The sequence below is a fragment of the Xyrauchen texanus genome, chromosome 7 (assembly GCF_025860055.1).
Source record: "Xyrauchen texanus isolate HMW12.3.18 chromosome 7, RBS_HiC_50CHRs, whole genome shotgun sequence".
Classification (NCBI taxonomy): domain Eukaryota; kingdom Metazoa; phylum Chordata; class Actinopteri; order Cypriniformes; family Catostomidae; genus Xyrauchen; species Xyrauchen texanus.
Window position 1 is genome coordinate 21,561,873 of NC_068282.1, and position 27,165 is coordinate 21,589,037.

Sequence of the window (27,165 nt, forward strand, 5' to 3'; positions counted from 1 at the left end):
GTTCACAAAGCCCGAAGGTGGCGGCCCAAACGCTCTCCGATGCAGCAGCGCTGTCTTCATCCTACTACATGGCCCTAACGGAGACAACAGACTGGCCGTGAGGCGAGCTGGTCTCTCATCGAGCCCGGACGGAAGCAATCGAGCGTGCTGGGGGGCAGGTGGCTCGTGGGGATTAACCCGCTGAAACCGTGCCCGCTGAACTCCCCAAATTGCCTCCATTCCCAGCCGGGAAGTCCTCAATCCCGTGGGAAGAAGGAGCAACGCGGGGAGTGCCTTGGTGTGATCTCTACCCAGACACACAAGGCAGCACCTATGGCCTTCAGAAGCAGAGAGATATCTGCCACATCCAGAAACAACGCAAAGGTGGAAGGGCATCTTGATAAAGATGTATCTTTAAAAAGACGTTCGATGCCAAGCGGTAACTTAAATTTTCTTTGAAAATAATACCCTTTTAGAGGAGTTTTGCTCTTTTAAAAGTTTGTAGAAGCGCCCAGGGGCGTGGACTGCACTGGCATGCAGAGGAGGGAGAAAGCCAATGGCAATGTGCCATAGATCAACCAGGAAAGCTCTCTAGAGGTGAAGTGGAACAGAGTGAGGCTTCAGCTCGCTGAACACATACAACCGCTTGGCTCTAAAGAAAGAATCTGATTGAACAGAGGCACATCCCACCTTTTATACCCGTATGTCCGGGGGCGGGACATGCAAATTCTGTTTGCCAATTTAGCATTGGCCTTTTTCATATTCAGAGGTATCTGCGGCTCCCAAATGAAGCCCTTTGTGTCACTACAATCGACACAATGTCGAGTGAGTTAGAGAAAGGGAACCCTTCTGTCAATCACTCAACGTTGTGTCGATGTAGTGACACTAGGGCTCTCTCTTGAGAGCCTCGGTTACCTCTTATCTTTGAGAAAAGACCAATGAGAATTGGCAAACCAAATTTGCATGCCCCTCCACCGGACGTACGGATATAAAATGAGGGTAGCGTGCATCTGTTGAGACAGATGTTTTCTTGAGAGCCGAGCGGTTGTGTTTCAGCGAGCTGAGTAAAACCCACTGCTGTTCAACTCACCTCTAAAGAGCATACGATGTTGGAAATACGGCGCATTTCAGCAGCTTTTCTCTTCTGCACACCAGTGCACACTACACCCCTGAGCGCTTCTACAGCCCTCTAAAAGAGTATATATTTCTCTAAAGGAGTAAACACATTGACATTGAACATCTTTTTAAAGACGCGTCTTTTTCAAAATGCCCTTCTGTCTTCGTGTCATTCCTGGATGCGGTCGTTACCTCTCCGCTTCTGATGGCCACAGGTGCTGACTCTCATGTCTTGGCAGAGATCACACAGAGGCAGCGTTTGTTCTCACGGCGAGAACATGACCATGGCAACGTTGCAGTCATGGATCTCCTTCTTCTGAGGGAAAGCCACTCTAGCAGACCCCACGTCACGCCAGCTACCCAAGGGTATAGGGTCGGCCAGCGCTGGGGGCAATTTTGATAATTTAACGGGCACGGTTTTGACAGGTAAATCCGAGTGGAAAACTCATTCCCCAGCACGCTCGTTTGCCCCCGTCTGGTTCAGAGATGAGACCGGCTCGCCTTATCACAGCAATCAGACACCGTGCACGTGCAGTCGGCCCCAATGACCACGGACCCTCCGCCTTCACGTGCCCTTCTGCACCACACTAGCGCCTCAGGCCGGCAGGCTACAGATCACCCTCCACACTAGCCTAACTGCCCCAGGCCGGGTACGCGGAGAGAGGCAAGTGCTTCGAGCCTCTCCTCACCACAACCACCTCAGGACAAAGCAATGTCACATGGTATGCCACACGTGATCGTCCCCTTAGTGCTCCTCGCCCAAACCTTGGACGTGTGGCTTATGCTTTCCAACCCGTCTCGGTGGCTGGCCAGGACCATCCGACTCGGCTACGTGATTCAGTTCGCCAGGTGCCAGCCCTGTTTCAGTGGTGTCTGCGTTACCTTGGTGAAGGGCGAAAACGCCTCCACCCTGCTTGCGAAGGTCGAAACCCTTCTGCGCAAGGACACGATACAGCCTGTCCCTCTAGCCGAGATGGAGAAGGGTTTCTACAGCCCTTACTCCATCGTACCCAAGAAAGGCGGTGGATTGCGGCCAATCTTGGATCTGTTAGCTCTTAACCAGTCCTTGCACAGACTCCCGTTCAAGATGCTGAAACAGAAACATATTCTGAAATACGTCCAGCATCAAGATTGGTTCGCAGCGGCAGACCTGAAGGATCCGTACTTTCATGTCTCAATATCACCCTGTCACAGACCCTTTCTAAGGTTCGCTTTCGACCGCCAGGCGTACAAGGTCCACCCCTTCAGTCTGTCCCCTTGCGACTTCACAAAAGTTGCAGAGGCAGCTCTTGCCCCATTAATCTTAGAGCACTCTCGAGAGTTGCTCTGTGTGCACAGGGACCTGGTGCTCATGCACCTCAGCCGTTAAGGGCTTCGGGTCAACTGGGAAAAGAGCATGCTCTTCCCGGCTCAGAGCATCTGTTTTCTCGGCATGGAGTTAGAATCAGTCTCAATGACAGCATGACCCACGAGCAAGCACGCGCAGTCGGTGCTGAACTGCCTGAGTTCATTCAGACCGGGCACAGAGTTGCTGGCTGTACTTCTTGCCCTGCACAGAATTCCACTGAAACTTCACTTCAGAGGCTCCTGGGGCATATGGCATCCTCAGCAACGGTCGTGATGCTCGGGTTGATGCATATCAGACCGCTTCAGCACTGGCCTCTGACTTGAGTCCCAAGATGGGCACGGTGCCACAGCACATACCGTGTGAACCTCACCCCTTCCTGCCATCACTTATTCAGCCCTTGGACAAACCTCTGTTTTCTACGGACAGGACTCCTCCTACAGAAGGTGTTCAGATGCGTCGGTTGGGCTGGGCCCCATGTGCAACAGGCAAGCAGCCATTGGTTCCACGATGGGGCTCCGGCTGGGTTGGCATATCAACTGCCTGGAGTTGTTGGCTGTACTTTTTGCCCTGCAAAGATTTCTGCCGTTGATCCGCGGCAAGCATGTGTTAATTTGCTTAGACAACACATCGACACTAGCGTATATAAATCGGCAATCTCTCATTGCATGTCGCAACTCGTCCGCCATCTCCTCCTTTGGAGTCATCAGAGGCTGAGTTCGCTGCATGCCACTCATATCCTGGTAATCTCAGGTAACGCTCAGCAGAGAGTGGAGACTCCACCCTCAGGTGGCCTAGCTGATTTGGGCTCAGTTTTGCAGAGAACAGGTAGATCTGTTTTCCTCCCGAGATTCCACCCACTGCCCGCTCAGGTTCTCTCTGACAGACGCTCTGGCACACAGCTGGCCCCGGGGGCTGCACAAATACGCATTTTCCCCAGTGATCGTAATTGCTGGCCCACTCAGACTTGGCTCTCGCATCTCAAGCTCCTCGCAACAGCACTATCTATCTATCATCCCATACTTTTTAATAAGTAAGGCAACATCCTATCTAGAAAACTGGAAATATAAGAACATAAAGATACTTAAGTTAACAGAAACATTGTGCACACTAATCCAAACATATTGCACAGAAAAAAAATAAAACATCAGTTCTCAATTTTCAAGTCAACTGCACTAAATTGGCAATATTTTCCATCCTGTATTATTGGTTCGGTTCTGGCTTTCTGTCCCTAGGGTTTACTCTCCTACTGCAGGGCCGGTGTTAATATTTTCCCTGTACTTTCTTTATTCTAACTGCATTTGACAACTTTATGGTATCTGTCTCATACTGGGGGAAATACCTGAATAGAGAATTGCTATTAGAGTGGCTGAAACGTGTACACTGTGTTTTTGTCAAGGGGAATTTCCAAATGCCCTTTAAAGTACAAAATCCAAAGTTTTGCACATAAAGTACCATGGTACTAACATGTTTTTATTTTTTGTACTATGGTAGTAGCATGGTATTCTTTGAAGTATGCTGGAGTAACATATAAATCCCACAGTATACGAGTATGGTAATCATCTTTCAATACCATGGTCTGATCTGATACATCACTGTGCCACCACGCAAGATAAACTAATGCAAATATTGCTTTCTATGAAGTTATTTGTGTTACATGCTGTAAAATTTAGAATCATTATATTTTAATGTCACACCAAGTAATTTACATTGTATTTATCATTCAGTGTGGTCTGTCTGAGGCCAAATCTCTAGGATCCTTGTAGCACACACAGTCACATGCCAGGCAAGAAGAAGAGATAGATGTGGGGAAGAGAATAAAGGAACTTGACCATGACCTTGGAATGCTTGTGAAGGTAACTTGAACTTCTGATGTCCTTCAGAGATTGTGGCAGGGCAGAGGGCGGGGCCGGGTCGTGATTCTACACACCCGGTTCTCGCATCCTCCTTTCCATTGAAATGCTTACACTGGTGCCGAAACCCAGGAAGTTGGAGGGATGCCCGTTGCGGAGTCCTCGACACTGCCGTCCAACCGGGGGAGCGCCGCTGCCAATCCGCCGGGTGATGGAGTAGACCGACCGCCCAGATGCGGTGAACGGCCGCCGTCCACGATGCGAGTGGGGACTGGACTCCACAACGGGCATCCCTCCTCCTTCCTGGGTTTTGACACCAGTTTAACACAGTTCAATGGAAAGGAGGAGGTGAGAACCGGCTTGACAATATAAATAATAGATTTAATGATAAACTTAAACAAAAGATACACACACACGACGGACATGCCCTTAAATGATATCCCTCTCCCGCACCATCTTCTGCAGTCGGCCTTTAGCCTGATAAGGGACCGGGTGTGTAGAATCATGACCCATCCTCCGCCCTACCACAGAGATGTTATTTGTTCTTCCTGGCTTAGTGAAAATTGTTTCTCCACAAAGGTGCCCAAAATATTTGTCACATCATATGTCTCCCATTTCTCTCACAAAATCTATTTCACCACAGCTAACCTTTATATACACATCAGGAATTATAGTGCAGATGAAATTGGCTGTATATTGTAAACTTTCTTGATATTATTAATCTGTGAAAAGATCAAATCATCAGGTCACACAATGAGCATGCTCAAAATCCTGTATAGAAAAGTTATCTGCTTCTAAATGTATGCATGTCGCCCTGGACAAATGCAAAAGCAGATCACACCAACCAAACTAAAAAACCACCCCCCTGCTGTAAAGCCAAACAGGGGCTCTATTCTCCTGACATTGGCAGACAGTTGGCATACTAGGTTCATACATTCCTCTAGGTATTTAATGCCAACACAATAAGAGCATTCAATGCAAGGCATGTGGAAAGCAGTAAAAGCTTGAGAGGCAGGAACACTTCAGAATTTCAACCAGGATAAACCTTAAATTCTGGCTGTCTTGCACTGCAGCTCAGACTCTCTCTCTCTCTCTCTCTCTCTCTCTCTCTCTCGCTCTATTACATTTTAAATTTAAAGTACTTTATTAGCATGATTGTGTTTACATACAATATTGCCAAAGAGTTAATACACAATACAGATAATGGCAAGACAAATAATAATAAAAAAGTAACAAATAACAATAAAACATTGAATTAAAATAAGGTTATTAATACAATAAAATAAAAACTAAAATTACAATATACACTACACAATATATATTAAGCATTTAACAAGACATTAAGAACATAGTTTATGTTAAATACTGTGAACAAAGTACAGTATGCAGTAATTGGTTTCTGAGTTTGTGCACTTCAAAATGAATTTCGCTGCAACTGATGTGCAACACGGAAACAACCAAATTATTATTCTGTGTATTATAATCAACAGTTTAAATGATGCCTAGGTTCGGCTCTAGGAGGATTTAAAAAAGAGATGTTGGGCCAAATTATATTCAATCAATTAACAGCTGGTAATGTTATTACAATTACACACAAAAAAAAACTGAGTAAACAATTTCCACAATTTAAATGAATACAAAATTGTCTGGTTCCCTCTCAACACCATGAACAAAATGGATTCGTTTGAGTCCAAAGTTGTATGTTAAGTCCAGGAATAAACAAGTAAGACAAAGTCTCAACAGTCCTTCTGGCTCCTTTGTGTGAGATACTCAAATGTCAATGAGTGGAAAGGCCTTTTTGTGTTTATTACCCAGGTAGTGTGTATGTGCTTAGCTCTCAGTTCAACTGTGAAGTTCAACGAATCCGTGGGGATTCACAATGATTTATCAAATTGTAGATCAGAGCTCTGGCTCACCGTTCACCCAAACAGAATCAGTGTTAAAAAAAAAAACTATGTCGTGCCTGCATGTTCAGCTGGCTTCTTCATCTATTTGATATAATCGACACACTCAACATACCGTAGAGTTAACCGCCATCTAGTGGTTAATCAATTCTGCACCAAATATACAGGAGTTTCTTTGTGGTACATACATTTTTACAAAAGAGTTACAAAATAAGTTTACTAGAATAAACAAATGTCAATGTACAATTGTACAAAAAGGGGTTACAGATGCATGATTGTATTCCCAGTAACACCAGCCTTTGATCTGAACTGGAAAACTGTGGCATGAGGTTTCATATTTGTCAAAGTATTTCTATCGCACCTCTGTAAATTTCTCTCTGTCTCGACCTCACCAGTGTCACAGTGAGCACAGACTCGTTCTTCCTTTGGAAGCCATGTTTGTCTGTCTGTCTTTTTCTATGGCCAGACTCAGTGATCACTAAGTCTGTATTTAGTGAGGATCCGTCTCTGTTTTGGATCTCTTACAGTGTGGAGATATTCTGCTAGATTATACTTTCTGTTTAGGGCCTGAAAACATTCCAATTTTCTTGGTTTTTACTTTCATTTTCCCAATGGTCCAAATATGAATTTTTGCTTTCTTTTATGATTTGGTTTATTCTGATTTGGTTTTGTTCAGTGGTGCTGGTCTGAAACTGGTGTTTGTTAGTGAGTTTGTGAGTTTCAGAGCCAGCTGACAAAGAGGACTGGTTTTAGGCTTCATGTTTCAGTCTGTCTCATTTAAGAGGTATAAAGAAACATTTAAGAGGTATAAAGTGTTTGGAAAGAGCACTGTTGATCATCGTATGCTGGTTGATAATGGCAGCATTTCAGCCCATGAGTTTAGACAAACTCACGCAGCAGCATGGCATTAAAGCCATCTCCATGGAGCGCTGTACTCTTTCCATTAGTGCAGCCTGCGAAAAAGATTATCTTATCACACACACATTTAATGCCACAATTAAAACATAGTGTCTTTCAGAAGACAAGTGCACATGGTCCTAAATAATGCCAATGAAGCGCTAAATCTAGCTCTGAAATTTAAGATCGGTTTATACAATTTATGCCACCAGAGATTATGAAATGATTTGGTTGTGGGCAAGAAGGACACCTTATTTGTTTATGAGAAAGAAGCTGCCCAGGGGGAAATTCTGGTGAGAGGCAGTAAGACGAATGCAAAAGATGTACTGATACAATGGAAAAAAATAAAGATGAAAAGGCAGTTGAGTGTAGTGATGAAGGTCAGTCAACAGATGTTCAGAAAGCAAACAATGAAAATCGATGTTGGCTGTGGAAAGTGAAGAAGATTTTGATATGGTGGAGGAGGAAACTATTTTTAAAACAGACTCTGAAAAGAAAAACAAATAGAAGGGGACAGGGGGAAAGAACTAAAAAGGACACAGTTCCAAGAAATGAGAGGAAAATGTGTGGAGCTTGAGTCTGATGCAAGTGTTATTGAATCAGCGCAGGGAAGTGCGATTCATCAGACTCAACGGAATCTGTCTCTCACAGATGAGCAGGTCTGAGCAGACCTGCTCATGAGCAGCAGATGAGCAGCAGATGAACGCTTATATGCTTGAGAAGATTAAAAGGTTTTTGCAGACTACAAAAGGGATGAAAGGGGTTTTGTTTTTTTCTGGAAAGGGAGTTGTTTATTGATTCTGCCAGAATGTTAATGAAAGAAACAGGAGTAGGTGGTTTTTCAGAACAAGAAGCCTACAGATTGAAGAAAATTGTCAAGAAACTGAAACTAAATATCCTGAATGATGAATCGGAAGCTTCTGAATTAATTTATTTTTGTGTTGAGGCATTTATGTGTGGCTTGCTCAGTTTATTATTTATTAATAATTGTATGAGTAGGCTAAGACTGGGCACTCTTAACATTAATGGTGCACGAGATCACAGAAAAAGGGCCATGCATTTCGAACTCATGAAGCAAAAAAACATGGATGTTTGCTTGTCCAAGAAACACAGTGACAATTCTAACAAAACTGAGTGGATGATGGAATGGGAGGGAGATGTTGTTCTAAGTCACAAAAACTCTAATAGTGGTGGTATAGCTGTTCAGTTCTGTTTAAAATGTATTTAAAATGTAACACCAATAACATATGATGTAGAACGTATTGTTGAAGGGCAACCTTTGAAATTACAAGCAAAATTAGAACATTTCTTTGTGTTATTTATAAATGTGTATGCTCCTGTTTTAGGGTCTGAAAGAGTATTGTTTTTAGATAAAGTTTTTAATACTTTGTCAAACTGTAATCCAGAGGAATATTTATTTGTGGGAGGGGATTTTAACTGAACTGAAAACGAAAAGCTTGATAGAAATGCAGTGACACAGATTGTTGCAATTTTATTAATTGTATAATGCATGGAGAATATTGCATGAAAACCAAAGACCGTACACATGGACACAAATGAGGGAGAATTTTGTAACAATGGCAAGATTAGTTAGATTTGACTGTTTTAAACATAATTTGTGTTATGAAAACATGTTATTCTGCCTGTTGGTTTTTCAGCCCATTGTTTAGTAACTTTTTTAGCAGTATTTGTATTGCTAATTTAAAGCCAAAATGTGCATATTGGCATTTTAATACTGCTCTGTTAATTTATGTTTTTTTTTCTGAAAATAATTAAAGTCCAGAAAATCACACTTAAGCTCTCTTTAACAATGGTGGGATTGTGGAAAAATAGAAATACAGCAACTGAGTCGTCAGTACATTTTCAATGCATTTAGAGACATTGCCGGATCAGTTAGAGATGTAGAGATTGAAATAGTGAAACTGGAGAATTTACAGTGCTGTGAAAAATTATTTGATTTCTTCTATTTTTGTGTATTCTTCATACTAAATTGTTATAGATCTTCAAATGTGATATAACATAAAACAAAACAAAACACAACCTGAGTAAACTCAAAATACAGTTTTCAAATATATATATATATTTCTATTGAAGCAAAAAAGATATCCAACACTAGGGATGTCCTGATACGATACCTGGAATGGTATCGGCTTCGATACTGATGTTTTTAGATGGATCGGGTATCGATCCGAAGAGCCCGACCCAAATCCGATACTGTGTGTTATGTTCGTTACTGTCAAGCTCAAAAAATGTCAAAATAACAGTTAAATCACCATTAAAGCAGTTCATATGACTCGTGCATTTTATTCAAAGCCACTTGAAGACGTGCGATAGCTCTGTGAATCACAATAGGCTGTGCTTTATAAGTAAACATATAAAATGCACGTGCTGCTGCAACGCGTTAGTGAATGGCGCTTCTCTGTTTACACACACACCCGTGGCTATTTTTAGCCTTCTTGCGTGCACAATATTTGAGTGCTACAAACGAACAACATCGCAGATGTAGATTTTCAGCAGTTCGGTTCACTTATAATATGGACTTAGAACGGCACTGGAGGTGCATTTTACCAGAATTTAAATACGCGAATTAAACTGTGTATAAAAATCGTGAGGGTTTAAAAGTTAATGGTGTCAAGGAGAGACTCATGGAGGCAGAGATATGAACTCAGTAGCAGGGTTTATTGAGCAGAGGATTGAAACAGTGATGTAAACATTGTGAGTAAATCCAGTTGAGATGAGTGGCAAACAGCAGGCAAGTAATATCCAGACAGTGTATAGACACGATGAAAGAGATAACTGACAACAATTTTATGATACTTGCAGGCAATAATGAAGACACAGGTATGTTTGTCATAGTAAAAAGTTCTGGAGTCTCAGAGATACTATTGATGAGGACAGGCAACGAGTGTGTGTGTGTGAAAGCGGGGTATTTAGGCAGTCTTTGATTAGCCACTAATGACATGCAGGTGCGTGTAATCAAAAATAAGGGAGTGCTGTGACGGCAGTGATGAAATTGCACAATTGAGATATTGTCACGATTACCTGTTGTCTGCCCTGTGTTCCCTGTCGCACTATCACGTTTATGTCATGTTTCCTTGTCTGCTCCGTGTTTTCCACTTCACCCGTCACCGTTCGCGCTCCATGTCGTGTTTTCCTTGTTGTTCGTCCCGTGTTTCACTGTCCTTGTCTAAACTACATTTCCCACAATTCCCGGCCTTCCTCTCTGCCTGCACTCATCATTGTTTTCACCTGTGCCTCGTTCAGTCTCCACTTTGTCCGTGTATTTAAACCCTGGTTCTTTGTTCAGTCTTTGTCGATCGTTGTTGAATGTTACCGTTTCACGTTCATGCCTCTGTCAGTGTGTGCTACCTCTTTTCGTGTTCGTTCGTTCGTTCGTTCGTTCGTTCGTTCGTTCGTTCGTTCGTTCGTTCGTTCGAGGATTACCCTGCTGTTCGTGGATGTTAGTCAATTCGTGTTCACCCGTGTGTGAGTTTGTGTTTGTTTACTTTTCCCCTCGTGGACCTTTTATTTGCTCCAGTGTTTGTTTAATGTTGATATCGTGTATGGTTTCTTGTCATGCCTTTGTCCCGGTTTCCTGCCCATCGTGTTTGTTCTCCTAGCTGTGAGTTCTGTTGTTTGATAGTTAGTTTTTCCCATCGTGGACTTTCCTTTGTGTTTACCTTTTTGTTAATATATATATATTAAACTGCGTTTGGATCCTAAGCTTCTGTCTGCCGTCCCCTGATTACCCACACCGTGACAGATATATTACTATATATTACTATTATAATATATTACTATTATTATTATCATTTGTTTACAAATGATAATAATATTTATATTGAATGGGTTCCAAAAAGTGACTGTGTGAATAAAAAGTGAGCTGATATTTTATAACCAAATTGAGTGAAAAAAAAAGAGATCTGAATCCTTTAAAGTCCAGATACAAGTAAAAAATATTTCTACGGATGACTTATACTGGAATTAATGTTAATGCTGCTACATTATCCATTTTACTAGGTAATAATAAAGGGTTTCTTAATAAGCTATACATTTATATTTAAATAATGTGTAGTTAAAGGTTTGTGTTTCTTTACATATTAAAGAGTACACCCAATTATTTCCACACAATAATGTAAAGATATTATAAACTGATTATACAAAAAACAACACTGGCATCGGACAGGGATCGTATCGGCCAATACTGAGATTTCCGATATCGGAATCGGATCGGAAGTGGAAAAAGTGCTATTGGGACATCCCTATCCAACACCTATATGTAAGATTATATATGCAGAAGAATTGAAACAACATATATCTGGATCTAGGAAAAACCCAGCCTTTCAGTTTGGAATGTATCCACGTCATAAGACGGAACCCCCACACCAGGCTGATCTGTGTAAGGTTACAAGGACCATCAGATTTGCACAACTCTTAAGACATTTCATCTTAATCTAGTTTTGCTAGATAACGCTGAAAATCACTTTGAACAGTGGTAACATTTGTACCTGACAAATTAATGATTATAGACTGATGGAACTCTTTAAAATGTGTGTAGCGATGTGCAATCACCTATAATTAATAAATACAATTTTACATTTTGTATGATTCATCTCATTCTACTAAGAATGGTACTATAAGGCTTAACTTGATAAAATGCAATGATGTGTAAAACCAATATGATTTTGTAACCAGAGATTTTCATGTTTTGTACCCTACACTTATAACAGCCATACATTTTTTTTAATGTTTAGTATGCAAGCGTTTGCTGGCGAATGCAGAGAAAGCTGATGAAATCAAATATCCTGCATCTTGTACCATTCTCAAGATATAAATGCTCATGTTTAAATATGCACTATTTTTGAGAGGGAAATTCTTAAGAGACTGAAACAAAGGACCATAACTCAACTGTCGGAAAAGCTTCACACTAAGGAAGACACGGGAAACAGCGTCGGCTTCAAAGGTAAGTTTCTTTAATTTTTACAGACAAAGTCACTATACTCTGTTTCTCTTCTTTCGCCTTGGTGTCGGGTTCTCTCTCTCGAGGCTCTCTTGCTGCTGCTCTTTATGCCGCTCTCCTCATGCTACTGCAATTAGATACAGGTGTCAGACATAATTTAGCTCAGGTGTGAGCGCCCTTACCGCTTTTCTTTCCCGGACGGGCGCTTGACCACGCCCCCGCTGCCACAGGCTTTTATTAAATAAACAAATAAAATACAAAGTACAAATCAAAACTATCATGTGGGAGAGGAATAAACAACCAAAAACAAAACAGAAACTAGACTGACCAAAACTGGAGACAGGGAACAAACCAGAATATTCTAACAGAGTTGCAACACAGTAAAATAATCCAACAAAGATAGAGCAACAAAGGAGAGAATACATAGGAGCTGGTTATTGGATGCAGGTGCCGCATGTGACGAGCTGGGTGGAGAAACAATCAGCGCATCTGGTGTTAATAGAAATTTATTTTCCAGACCACCACTCCATTAAAGTGGTTCGAAGCTGTGTCCTGATTCTAATGAAGGTCTATTGTATTTAAAGGTGATTATATAGCAGTACTTTGCAAAAATAATGACTGTTTTCAAACAGGGTTCCCAAACATTCCCATCTAATCTATTAGTCAGGCAAACAGTTTTTCCCACCACAAACTAAAACCGGTTGAGCCGGTTTAAAATTTTGATTTTGCACTACATTCAACTCGTAGGGTTGCTCAAACAAAAAGAGCAATGTTTTGTTAGCACCACAGAGTCAAAGCATTTACGCTTTTGGGGGGAATCGACCTAATAACCACGTTATTGTAGCTATAGTAAGTATTTGAACTTAATTGTTAATTTGGCACATTAATTCAGAGCGGTTAATTATATAAAAAGCAGTGTTTATGGCACAATTATGTGAAATGCGATACAACCACAGTGAAGATGATCCAAAAAGCATTTGTCAGACGCATGTGTACATAGACCAATCAAAATAATGCAGAGCAGATGGATACAAGAACATGTCCTGTGAAAACATTCATGTCTACCTCGGACAGATTAAATGACAAGCTGAATTGCAAAGTGGATTGCTGTGGATTTAGGCCAGTGATAGGCTTATGTTTAATTATATGGAAAAAAACAAAAGATTAAATTGACTTCTAAAGACAGTATTGCATTGTGTAGACAATGCTTTACTTGTTTGAATTATCAAAGTTATTATTATTTTTTTTAAATTATATTTATAATAATTTTGACATTTATATCCTGATTTTGGGGCATTTCTCAGCAAATACTGATATAAGCAAAAATGTAATCGATTGACAGTCCTTATTTTAACAAAAATAAAAGCCCCTTTACCCTTAAGTATGCTGTTCCTGATTTTGAGGATATATCTAGTAGTGAGAATCCTTTTTTGTTTCTATTTTCTACTCATCTTTCAACCATAGAATTCCCCCTTGAGGAACTACTAATAGTATTAACATTACAGGTTTTTAATAACACCAAAGAGATTTAATTTAAGTCATACTTTGCTTGTGCAGAAACAAAGAATAACAAATGCTAGTTTATAAAAAGAAGCATGCCATTAATTTTACTCTGATGTGTTTTGTATCCTTGGGTATTACGTTGGTTAAATTGCACAGCAACAAATTTATCGAGAGGCTTTCGGTCGCATTCAAAATGCACAGATGAAGGGGACATAAAATAAGGACATAAAAGGCATGGGTCTTTACAGGTGCTCATAAATAGCTGGAGAAAGTGTAATATTGAGAAGCAGTTTTAGCTGGTTTGTGCTTTTCTCTCTCTGATTTCAGAAACCACGGTCCAATTCTGAACCGCAGCACAGAAATAAGGATAAAAACAGATTTATGGTGCAACGTTCTCCCAATTGAAGGCAGTGTTTTTCATAATCCATGGGCTTCATGGAAAACAAGTGAGACAGAGAAAACAAAACAGCAGGATAAAATGGCCCACAAAGACTGGGCTTTTTGTCCTCTTGACATGGTGTTGAGTGGGATGGCAGAGATGGATTTACACAGAGACGTGCCCATCGTTTATGATTGAGAGGCTCTGCACCAAGCCTTGTCCTTGTGGTTAAAGGGAAATCTTTGAAACTACAGAGCAGAAATGCAACATGCGATAGAAAGTTTTCAAACGGTGAGCAGCTGGATGAACAGGGATGCCTTGCTGCACTGCAAATGTTGTGGAAAAGAATCTGCTTACATGCCAGGTTTAAATTTTGGCAATACAAAAATGAAAGCTGGGATTTGAGTACACTCCATTTTTTTATATTTTAAATATACAATTTCAATTAGGCAATACGTTGATCCAAGTACAAAAAGGAAAGGTAAAAGATGTATTTGCATAGTTGATCCTTATAGTTCTATTACCTTAAGCCATCACGACTGCTTCGCTACATGTTACTACTATTTCACATGGCAGTGAGGTGCGATTCTACAATGTTTGAGGTCAGGGGTCACTGGCATCAGCTTTATAAAGGCTACAAACCAATTTCCACAAATTTTGATGTTATGATTTTTATGTTAATTTATTAAAACAATTTTTTATTACCAAAATACCTTCACTTTTTTCAATATGCATACTGCAATTCAGCCTCTGGTTACTAGTATTCATGAATATCAATGCTTTAATTACCTGGCTTGGCTAAGTCCCCTAGGCTACTGCTGCAAGGAAATCAATTCACTATCTAAGCTATCGAAATTGACACACTGAACACTGTCTTTTTCTTTCTGAGCATAAGCACAAATCCCTGCTAATATCTACAGTATGGATTAACTTAATTTCCTAACACTGACATTGCTATTAGTGATTTGGAGTAAACATTTTTTTTTTATGTAGCACAACTCTCAACTGCAGTGAGAAATTAGTGTCAGAATAAGAGTTCAAGATAATACCTGCAGCAGCATCACATCAGCCCATTTTTCTGTCTTTCATTTATAGCATGCTTTTGAATTGCAGCCACTGCTGATTGGTCAAGTCCACCTGGGTTGTGCAGGGCCACTTTGTTAAGAAATCCAACATGATGCTATAAAGTTACTAATCAGATTTTAAAAAGTTTGATCCACCTCATTTGCAGCTAATATGAAACCGAGCAAAGAGGAGAAATATTGGAGCCAACCAGTGTTCTGCCAGAGCTTTGGCCGAGTCTGAACCTCCCTGTCATATGGGAGCATAAAGTACTGTACTAAGGGCAAATCAAGTAGAGTTGTGTGAGCCAAAAGCCATAAATGAAAGCTGTAATAGTAAGCCATAGATTTTTTTTTTTTTTCCAGCAGTACAGCAGGCAACCAGCAGCTTCACAGAGAGAAGATGTTACTTTAAGGAGGCGATTTAGTCTAGGGCTACACAATTGTATTATTAATTAGTGAAGTCTTTGCACACGAGGAACCTTTGTCAATAGCAACCTTTTGAAGTTGACATCATTGGTCATTAAACTAAAGGCTTTATAGAGCTTTTGCAAATATCAAATGTAGTGAAACAGAAAGTGAGTGCAGTCCTTTTGATAAAAACTATGTGCGTTTTCCAAACAGCATTTTAGTGCCCTTACAGGAAGGGGACACCAATCAAAAGATTGTTCCAAACTAAAGTAAGAAAACTTTTTTTTTTCCCCCAAAGGCCCTACCACAAGACTGTTAGCAGAGGGTAAATTCGTACAGTATTACCATGCTCCCTTCAGAGTGCCCACATCATGATCTCTGTCCTTTGGAGTGAACAGGGCATAGGGAGGGATGGTTACTTTTGAATTCACCCATTACTCATTGTTGGTCATAAAGTTTAGGTTCTATATTATCCATAATTCTTTAAATTCTTTTATGCAAGTAATTATATTTTTTATAAACAACATACTTAATTTAATAGTCATCTGTCATTTAATAGTCAAGCATTGTTTATGTTGCACATTAAAGTCCACATCCCCAGAAGTAAAGCGATCGCTCTCCTGGTTATTAGTGCGTTCATTAAGAGCGTAAAAAATTAATAATTGTAATCGAATCGAATCATTGTCATTGCAAATATTTACACCCCTAATGCAGACGGATGCAATAACGTGTCCTGTGAGAATAAGCATGTCTACCTTGGACAGATTGACAAGCTGATCTGCAAAGTGCTGATTTTATTATGATTGATTATGATAGATAAGATGCATTTACAGACACGATTGCCGGTATGTGCGCCAGGATTTTGAATCACAGCAAAGACGGTTCTAAAAAACTAGCCCTTCCACTGTGTTCCACGAGAAGTGGTGAGTATGAGTGACTGGAGAACTGTGAGAAGGCTCAAGTGGCCTTGTTTGATGTCAGAAAACAATGTCACTGCATCAAAACAGCCAGCTCAGACGGTAACAGATTTAAACTTTTATTTTGTGATTATTTGAATGTTTGTATCATAAAAAAAAAGATATTGTGATGTTGAAAATACTATTTGAGCAGTTGTTTCATTATGACAATCACTTCAGTCGTTCTCTCCTTTTAAACAGCATGCAAATACAGATCACATCAGTTTGATTGCACACCTCTGAGCCAAGCCTAGTGTTACACCAGTTTGATCTTACGTGCAAATAGGTTAAAAATATAGAAAGCGCAAACAAACGTTATGATTCTAGGTATCTTTTGTCCTTTCTTTGACCTATGGAGGACTGCACTCTCAGTAACTTGTGGCATTGCTCTGTTTCTTATTAAACCTAGCCACAAATATGGCCCTGATGCCTGGCCAACAAGTCCGACAGCCACTGAAAAATGTATGCCAGAAAGAGCTGCTCATGCCTCTTCCTGAGTCTTAAGCAACAAAAAAAACACCATTATCCCACTTGATGCCTCTCCAACTCGTCTATTAGCACATCACTGTGTGCTTGATCAGAGCATGGTAGCAAATGTGGCTGTTCCTCATCAACCACACAATTTCACAAGGCCTTTGAGAAACGGGAGTCAAGTAATCAGGCATCACTGATCAAAGAAGCCAGACCTAGAGTCAATAAAAAGGATAATGGTGAATGTGGAGATTGCAGGCTTTGACAGACACTTTCACAGAGCTGGGAGCAGCCAATAAATTGATCTTTGCCTCAGTGTTACCATGGAACATGTCAGCTTATTAACTAATCACTGTGGAGAAAAGACAAAGAGAGAAAGCAGCTTTGATATGTAGCATTTTGGAAGTGTAAATCTGCACTTATCAGGCCACTTGTATATCCGAGAGCATGACATGCTGCTGTTTAAAAAAAAATGGAACTGAGAACGCTTTCTGCAACACTTCAGCAAATCTGATCAAACATAAAATGCTAATGATGCCTCTGAAGAGGTTGACAAAGAGGTAGAGAGAAAGAGCCAAAAATAAAGGAGATGGCAGCATACCTTATAAAACTAGGCTAATATATTAAGCAGCTCTAGGTTCTCTCATTCGCTGAATTTAGATGGTAAATTGTCTATTTCAACAACTATCTAAAGTAACTATCAAAACAGCAACCTGGTCTCACAGAGTCACATTACTATAACATTTTTGCAAAATGATTTTTACATGGCACGTTGAATGTATAACAGTAGTTTTCTAATGTGATCAAGTTGCACGGTAGCTCAACTGATAGAGCATTGCACATTCAGCGTGAAGGACCGAGGTACAGGTCCAGAAGTGCAGGAGTGTTGAAACGTGCAGCAAACGTTTCATACATGCACCACAAATAACATTTGCATTTCACAATTGCTGTTTATGATCGGTTAGGTTTAGGTTTAAGGTTTAGGGTAGAGAGGTATGTTTTGTTGATTTCAAACTTGATGGAGCATTAACCTTGAAAACCTTGGTAGAGAGGGAGAACAATTAAATCACTTGTATCACCACAGATAAGGCTGCAAAACAGGCAGCACCACACTGCATTGTGGGTTAAATATATTAGAAAATGCAGTATCTCTTAATGTAAATAACCTATAGACAGACAAGAACACTCTCTTAGTGACAGCTTTAGAGTTCTGTTCCTGCTTTAAATTAAGACACTATGGGCAATTTCAAAAAGCATTTTTATAAAATGGATAAAAATGGATTAAACAACAAATAAAGATGCGCACACTGTAAAAATGTTCATCGTTTTAATGGTAAAAGACGGTAAAATACGCTTATTGGTTAATTGGTAAACTTAAATTAGTTACCTTAAAATATATGGTAAAACATTTTAATATATTTAAAATAATGTAAAAAGTATGATTTTTCTGTATAATTGACAGTAGAAATTTATATTATACTTAACAAGAGAATACATGTACTTTGTATGGTAAATTATTGTTAAAATTACAGTAAAAACACAATAATCAGCGTGTCAGAGTGTGCACCTCCTCTCTGTAGGCTCTTTCATCATTGTCAGTGATCAGACCTACCACCGTGACGATATGACGGTGGTAGGTCTGATCACTGACAATGATGAAAGAGCCTACAGAGAGGAGGTGCACACTCTGACACGCTGGTGTCAAGAGCACAACCACTCCCTCAACGTCAATAAAACCAAGGAGCTTGTTGTGGACTTCAGGAAGAAAGACGGAGAACACAGCCCCATCACAATCAATGGAGCACCGGTGGAGAGAGTCAGCAGCTTCAAGTTCCTCGGTGTCCACATTACTGAGGAACTCACATGGTCTGTCCACACTGAGGCCTTTGTGAAGAAGGTTCACCAGCGCCTCTTCTTCCTGAGATGGCTGAGGAAGTTTGGAATGAACCACCACATCCTCACACGGTTCAACACCAGCACTGTAGAGAGCATGACTGGCTGCATCACCACCTGGTACGGCAATAGCACCACGCACAACTGCAAAGCCCTGCAAAGGGTGGTGCGAACTGCCAGGAACATCATCGGAGGTGAGCTTCCCTCCCTCCAGGACATATATACCAGGCGGTGTGTGAAAAAAGCTCGGAGGATCATCAGAGACTCCAGCCACCCGAGTCATGGTCTGTTCTCACTGCTACCATCAGGCAGGCGGTATCGCAGCATCAGGACCCGCACCAGCCGACTACATGACAGCTTTTTCCCCCAAGCAATCAGACTGTTGAACACTTGATCTATCAGGATCAATAATTAGCACTGCACTTTATTCAGCTATAATCTCACACTGGACTGTCAACATATTCTCCTCAATATACTACTTCATATATATATATATATATATATATATATATATATATATATATATATATATATATATACTGTATATATATATTTCATATACTCCTTACTTATTGTATTGTATATTGTGTATTCTATATTGTGTGTATTGTATATAATTATTGTGTTGTGTAAGTATGTGTACATTTGATATGTAAATTGTGTTGCGTAAGTATGTTGTTTATTGTAATTGGTATATGTCTCGTCACTAGGGCTGGGACAACGCGTCGACGTCATCGATGACGTCGACGCAAAAAATACGTCGACGCAAAATATGCGCGTCGATTCGTCGGATCAAAAACAAAGATGGCGGCGCCGGCGAGTAGTAGTAACACGAGTGGCTCCTCAGACTATCAGAAGTGCAAGGCGGCATGCACTCGTTCCTCTAAAGTATGGGAATTCTTTAATTTAAAAGGAAACAATTCCGTGATATGTCGCCTTTGCAAAATGGAGATGGCCTTCCATTCTAGCACCACGGCAATGCACGAGCACCTGAAGATGCGCCACGCGGATGTAGCTGCAGATGACAGAGCACCGTAAGTTTTTTTTTCAACTCCCCACTTTGCACTCGATGTTGGAGTAGGCTATAATACGTTGTCGACACCTAAAGTTTTCGCTTATAGCTATTAATAATGCGCTTATAGCTATGAATGAATGAATGTCGTGAAAAATACATTGAGGACACTGCCAACGCGCTGACAGACAGGACCAAGCAGGTAACATTTAATAAAGTCTCAACTTTCAAATTTGGTCATTCAAAGAAAATTAAACCATAAATAGGCCTACTATTTTGTGGCTCTTTAATGTGTCGTGACAGATTGCCTCAGTTAAAGCTGCTCGTGAACCGATCATCTTTTCCTTGGTTAATTTATAGCATCAAATAGGCTAAACATGAATGTAGCCTACATCAGAAGGACTGTTGTTTTAACCGCGGAAAGATGTCAGTACAGTAGCCTACAATCCATTATTCAAATTCAAATCCACCAACGTTAATCTTCTCTCTCCTGACTTCTTTGTCGGACAAAAATGGCATATTATAATTGATTGATCAGATCGCCAGTCAATCAAACTCCCGGCAAATTTATTTTTTTCACATTTTATACACCCCCACCCCCGATGAAACCGGTATTACCGGTGTTGTCACAAGTCGATTAATCGAATTGAAATCGAATCGGACTGAAAAAATGAATTGTTAGATTAATCGATGCATCGAAAAATAAATCGCTAGATTAATCGTTTAAAAAATAATTGTTTATCCCAGCCCTACTCGTCACTGTCATGACTGCTATGTTGCTTGAAACTGCACACAAGAATTTCACCTACTGTTGTACTTGTGTACATGGTAGTGTGACAATAAAGTGATTTGATTTTGATTTGATTTGATAATCGGCCGTTCCCAGAATTTCCTGCATGACCCAGTTCATTTTATGGAAATAGTTATGTTTCTTCTTATTTTTATATCAGTTATGTACATTGGGGTGTTCTGTGTTATATTTGATGTAGTTTAGCTAATGTTTATTACAATATTTAAATTTAAGTTCTCCTGATGGTAAGTGTTTGTGTGTGTGACACTGAGCACCATCTCTACATGTTTATTGGTAATTTGCTTAATGCCAAACACCAAAGACAGTTAACAAATCATAGATATTAATGATTTCTCACTGGAGCAGTTGTAGAGCTTGTAATGGATATATTTGAATGTATCTCTACTGTGTGTGATGCTCTCATGGTTTATACTGATTACCAATATGTCACAATGACCATTTGTTATTGACAATAGAACTATTCATAACGCCAGAGTCAGCTTCAGGCCATGTCACAGCCACGCCAGAGTCAGCTTCATGCCATGTCACAGTCACACCAGAGTCAGCTCCAGGCCATGCCACAACCACGCCTCAGCCTGCTCAATGCCATGCCACAGCCACACCTCAGCCTGCTCCATGCCATGTCTCAGCCAAGCCTCAGCCTGCTCCATGCCATGTCACAGCCAAACCTCAGCCTGCTCCATGCCATGTCAAAGCCAAACCTCAGTCTGCTCCATGCCATGTCAAAGCCAAGACCCTTACTATCACAGGCCCACCCCCCTCATCTCCCTCTTGAACTCTGTGTTTTTGTTTTGGGGCCTAAGGAGGGGGGATATGTCATGCCTAGATGTGTTTTTGTTCATGTTTTGTGTTCATGTCTTTTATTTTGAAAAGTTTAGTTCCTGTCTCATGTCATGTGGTTCTCCGGTCGAGTGTACATTCTGTTTCCCTGCATGTTCATGTGTCTTGTTTTCATTGGTTTATTTTCTTGTTACTCATTATCAGTTCTAGTTTGTCATTAGTTTAAGTTTATTAGTCTTGCTATCTTGTTTATAGTTCTGTTTGTTCTTTGGTTGTTTGTTACCTATGTCTGTGTATTTAAGCCCTCATGTTTGCCATTGTCTCTTGTAAGGTATTGTGTATGTAACTTTGTTGTAGTCAAGCCAAGTCTAATTTATGTCAAGTCTTGTTTTAGTCAAGTCAAGTTCATGTTTATGTTTAGTTCACTTTTATAGTTAGGGTTTTTGTATTTCACATTTTGTTAAATAAATTGCACTTGGGTTCATCTTCACACCATCATCACTTAGCTACTATGGTAAACAGGATGGATGAATCGAACTTTGGTTTGGACTGAGCAATCAAAGGTTGAAAACAGCCTAGATGTTTCTCTGCTGAAGCGTCGATCAGTGTAGAAAAGGACACTTCTAAGTAGGGGCAGTTCTAAAGTCAGTGGATTTTCAGGGCTTTGCCCAGACCTCTGTGGATACATTTAGGATTATCTTTTGATGAAATATTGGAATTTAATACTCATTTTAATAATAAAAGTTTAAATATTTAATTTGTCATATATAAAGTAAATATTTTAATGTTACTTAAACTAAAACTAAAAGCTTTAGTTTAAGTAACATTAAACTTTTGTCTCAGCTTCAGAGAGGCTCGAACGTCAGACATTGAGTGCTTTTAACTCTATGTGCTTTAAAACGCGATAATAAAAAAAACAAACACTATATTGTCCCTTACGGCTTTCCATAGTTCGAAGCACTTTGTTTACAATTGGGACTTTTAAAATCTATTATTCATCGAGTATTTTAAGTTAGTTTAGAAGATAGCAGGCTGTAAATAGGCTAATATAGGTGTCTTAATAAGAGTGTTTTGCAAAAACTCCAATGTCCTAGCTTGTGACAAAATTTGCAAATTCCTCAAGCACATATAACTAAGTTATATACTATATCTTAATATTTGGTACTTACTGCATCTGGATGGACCAAATCAACACAGTTTCCAATATCTCACCTAGACAAGAATGTTGCCCAGGCACAGAGCCACAATTACATTTCACGAGCGCTCTTCTTGCATGCATGCACATATATGAGTGCTGGAAAGCAGCTGTCAACCAGACTCTGCGTACTGTTAACCATGTACTGTACTGTACATAACAAGACTGTGCATGTGTACTGAATTGAATCTGTACTTGGTGTTATCGATATATGGTAGCAAGTCAGGTATCATTCATTTATATATATTACTCAATATTAAAATGCTGTATACCGTTAAAATATAACAAAATAATGTGTTTTAGTATTAACTTAATACCGAATGACTGGTACTTCTGATATCATTACAAGATGAGGCTTTATGGAAACAATGGTGGCAAAAATAAAATTCTCTCATCGTTTACTCACCCCCATGCCATCCCAGGCGTGTATGACTTAATTTCTTCTGCAGAAAACAAATTAATATTTTTAGAAGAATATCTCCACTCTTTAGATCTATACAAAGCAAATGAATGGGTGCCAACATTTTGATGCTCCAAAAAGCACTTAAAGGCAGCATAAAAGTAATTCATAAGACTCCAGTGTATAAATTAATATCTTCTGAAGTGATATGAAATGAGTGGGTGAGAAAAATATCAATATGTAAGTCCATTTTTGCCAGAAATACTTATCCTTGCCCAATAGGGGGCATATGTATGAACAATGTGAATCACCAAAAACACAAGAAGAATAGAAGAATTCTAAAAATCTTCATTTGTGTTCTGCTGAAGAAAGAAAGTCATTCACATTCTGGATGGTATGAGGGTGAGTAAATGATGAGAGAATTTTCATTTTTGGGTGAACTATTCCTTTAAGCCCAGGTCGCCCAGCCCTAGTGCCACCCATGATTTAACTGATGTCTCAGCGGACAAATGCTTGACTTCAGCAGATGATGACATTTCTCATTGAATGTGTGGTTCTGGCCCTCATTTCAGGGACGTCTCTACCGCCATGCTCACAGAGCAAATCTTAGGAGGGTCTTGGTTGATTTTAGGGTTTAATTTGTCAAAGACATATCTGACTAATACATTGTCAGTTCAAGGTCAACTCATTAATGACACTCAGCTATGGTGAAATATGCAGTTCTTTCTACAGGTGATTAATATTCACTGTTGTTTTCTTTCACAGTGCATCCTACTAGGCAAGGGGCTGTCATACTAGATTTTGATCTCCATTCACTTCGATTCAATGCAAGCGATTGGGTACACAAGCCTAAACAACATGATGATATTTGATGAATACATAGTTTCAAGTTTGTGACTTGCAAATTCTTATAGCAAAATGGTGTTTGACCAACAGAGTATGTAACTTTAAAAGATTGGTATCTTGGCTGAAAAAAATAAATTAAATAAAAATGTTGACTGTCAGCCATCCAATGCATCAGTGATCAATTATTCAAGAAAATGCATGCCTCTTCAAGGAATTTTACAACGTCAAGGAATGGCTATGCTATGCTGTTTATTAACATCTCTGCACCTTGCTGAAATAAAGGGACTCAATAAGTCACTAAAAGAGGATTCACAGTAAATAAATCACTAATAGTATAAAGACAACAGTAAAAGAGACAAGCACCCTAGCCAATTAGAGAGAGCAGCAGACTTGGAACAACCAGAGTTGGCTGTCTGACCTAGTTAGCATATGAACACCCCACACAAGCAGACTGTACCATGGTCAGACACACAGGGGCAAAACAGGCCCCATAAAGAATTTAGCAAAATTTTAATATTTTACATATATTATTGTCTTTAAATGTTGCATTTATGTAAGTGATTTTCATTTCTTATCTCTCTCCCACCCCTCCACCCCAAAGTCATGCACAAATCCTTGACAAATCCCTAAATTCAGAATTGGAAGTAATGTTCATGTGGGAATCTGTGATTTGCACACAATGTTCTCAAATTTTAAGTGGAGCATTTTATTATAGGGTTGTGATTCCTAATGTTGGGAGTATATAATTAGCCATCTTCCTCTCAAGATTGAGGATGTAAGATTAGGGATACCACAGAGATGTATAGGATTTGTACACTGTCAGTATACTATTTGTACACACAAACCAACACTCACACACAGAGAGAGTCCTACATACTAGTCAATGCTATGCCAATTTACAGTACATGTGCTTTTTCTTAATATATAATATACATGGTAACACTCACCTTCTGATGCAGAGGCTGCCGGGGACTGGGGCCCTACAGGCGTTGGGGGTACAGGTCTCAGCCAGGGCTTCCCTGAGGGAAGGCCCACTCTCACAATCCCAACAAACTCCACAAAGGTGCCAGGGAAGTTGCCCTTTTCCTTAGTGCATTCATTGGTGCCATGCAACCAGCCCTTTGGGCACTTCTCATCGCCCTCTTGGTAATCAGGTGTCAGTAAAGTTATTTTGCTGACTGTTAGGAGATCCCCAGGCTGCAGGGAGATATCATCACCCCGTTCCTGTTTGTACTCAAACAGTGCACGGTACTGAAAACTGTCAGAGCTCATGATTTGTGCTTTACATGAGCTTCAAAAGTGTTTTAATGCTTAAACTACACCTGGAAGTTGTCAGTCAGTCCTTGGTTTAAATCTTGAGTGCTAACTCAGCTGGAAAGTCTTTGGGTTAAATCCTGAGGGCTTATTGGCATTCAGCAGAGTTCCTATAAGGGTTAAAACTCCAACAGCACCATTTGGTCCAAAAATAAAAGTACATATTCAACTAATCAGACCATGGGGTTGAAATTAATTATAAAATGCTGTGCCAAGACACAGAACAAGATCAGAGAATGCTAAAACAGACAGCTCCATAAAGCAAGGGACAGATACAGAGGCGATGGTGCAGGACAGTAAAAGCACAAATTTGGGGACACAGTGACCTGGAACCGGGATGTTGGGAAGATCTGCAGCGTTGGAACTTGTCCACAGATAGAAATGGAACATTGATTGAAGTACCCGATCTATGTTCTTTTGCAAATGTGGTAAGAAACAGAATAACATGGGCAGTGCCAGTCTATTCTTCAAATGACAGAGCAAGGGTCTTCTTCTTGATAAAGAACCTAAAAGCATTATTTGTAAAGTAAGTTACAAATCCTTTCCTAAATAAACATATTTTAACATGAATTGCATTGTAAGACACATGTTTGTATTGCACTAAAATCTTTACATTTTATCGCAGTAAGTAATACGATTACAGATATGCAAGATCTACATTTTACAGCATGGCACCACAACTACTATTTTCCAAATACAGAGCAATGCAATGAAACATGGCACTGCCATACATGTCTCACTTAAAGCGCGTACTGGGACAGTGCCAACTTGAGTACAGCGTGCAGAAACTCGACTCGCATGACACATAACATACCTCTTTCGCACTTCGCAAAACCACCCGAAATACGAGATGCACGTAGTCCAACGCAAGAAGAACGAATGGATATTTTACCGCCTGATTAGTTCAAATATACGCTTATAAATATTCCCAATCAACCTGCGTGGCTGAGTCAGACATCCAGACAGACTAATGCTGTACTATGAGTCTGCCCGAGTGATGTCAGAGACCACGCCCCCGCTGTCTGATTATGGCACTCTCTCTGGACAAAGTTGGGAACATGGATGTCATTATGGACAGGTCATGATTAGAAGAGCGCAAAGCAGCGGCGTCCATTACATCTGTCTAGACAATTTAAAAAAATAAATGTCTGGCGTGTGAATTAGTGCCAAATACGTTAACGCCCACGAGCATTATACTATTTCTAGACTTTTTTAACAGTGGTAAAAATTATCAAGGATATGCATTGTCTTTGGAGGCTATGCATTTAAAACTCAAAGGGTACATGTTTATAGCAGGGGCATCGCTAGACTTTAGTGACATCCAGGGCTTAGCCCACAAGAATCCTTCCATCCATGACTTAAAAAAAAAGTCCTCTACCTGTCAAATAACCATTATATTAAGCGCAACACTGAAAGTGGTTAAGAACTTAGGGCTGCAGCAACTAAACGATTATATAGATAATTATTGAAAATAAAACTGATCGAAAACTAATTTCATTATTGATTATTTGGATGTGTCAGGCATGGAGAAGCTCCATCAGTGATGTCACTTTACAGCACAGTGAAAAATGTGTTGAATGATGAAACCCATTTGAAAAACAACATATTCAAGCTGAAGCGGAAAAAAACATGACACAAGTTATCATAATCATAATAAGCATACGGTTTATTATGGATCACTTGCTGCTTAAGTGCTTTGACAGAATGCTTGTGCTGTTTGATGCGCTCAAGAGTTGTTTCTCTCCATTGCATAACATACATTTTAATTTTAAATTTTAATTTATGTTGTTACATTATGAATTCAAAACGTCTAGGTTACGTATGTAACCTCCGTTCCGGCGTTCCCTGATGGAGGGAACGAGACGTTGTGTCGAAGAAGCGACACTATGGGTCTCTCTTGAGCGCCGAATACGCCTCTGATCTATGAAAAAATGCAGTTTTCTCTGTTCCCTTTGTTCTTTGGTTAACTTTACTGACAGACAGAATTAGTGGCTACTGTCACTTTAAGATCTACAGCTGGTGACAGGATCTCACGCGTCTCATTCTCTCACTACTCTTTACTTCCATTTAAGATTTTAT

The 27,165-nt window shown here is 39.9% G+C and overlaps 1 protein-coding gene across 1 annotated transcript in view; it reads right to left on the reverse strand.

The window, feature by feature from the left end:
• The window catches only part of LOC127646277 (phosphatidylinositol 3-kinase regulatory subunit gamma-like), a 342,067-nt gene extending 316,031 nt beyond the window's left edge, over positions 1–26,036 (reverse strand). The window contains exons 1-2 of the mRNA XM_052129786.1: positions 25,901–26,036; positions 24,720–25,592 (exon numbers count right to left, since the gene is read on the reverse strand). Coding sequence (XP_051985746.1) covers positions 24,720–25,044 — 325 coding nt within the window. The 5' untranslated portion in view covers positions 25,045–25,592; positions 25,901–26,036. The remainder of the gene's footprint in view (positions 1–24,719; positions 25,593–25,900) is intronic.
• Between the last annotated feature and the right edge of the window lie 1,129 nt (positions 26,037–27,165).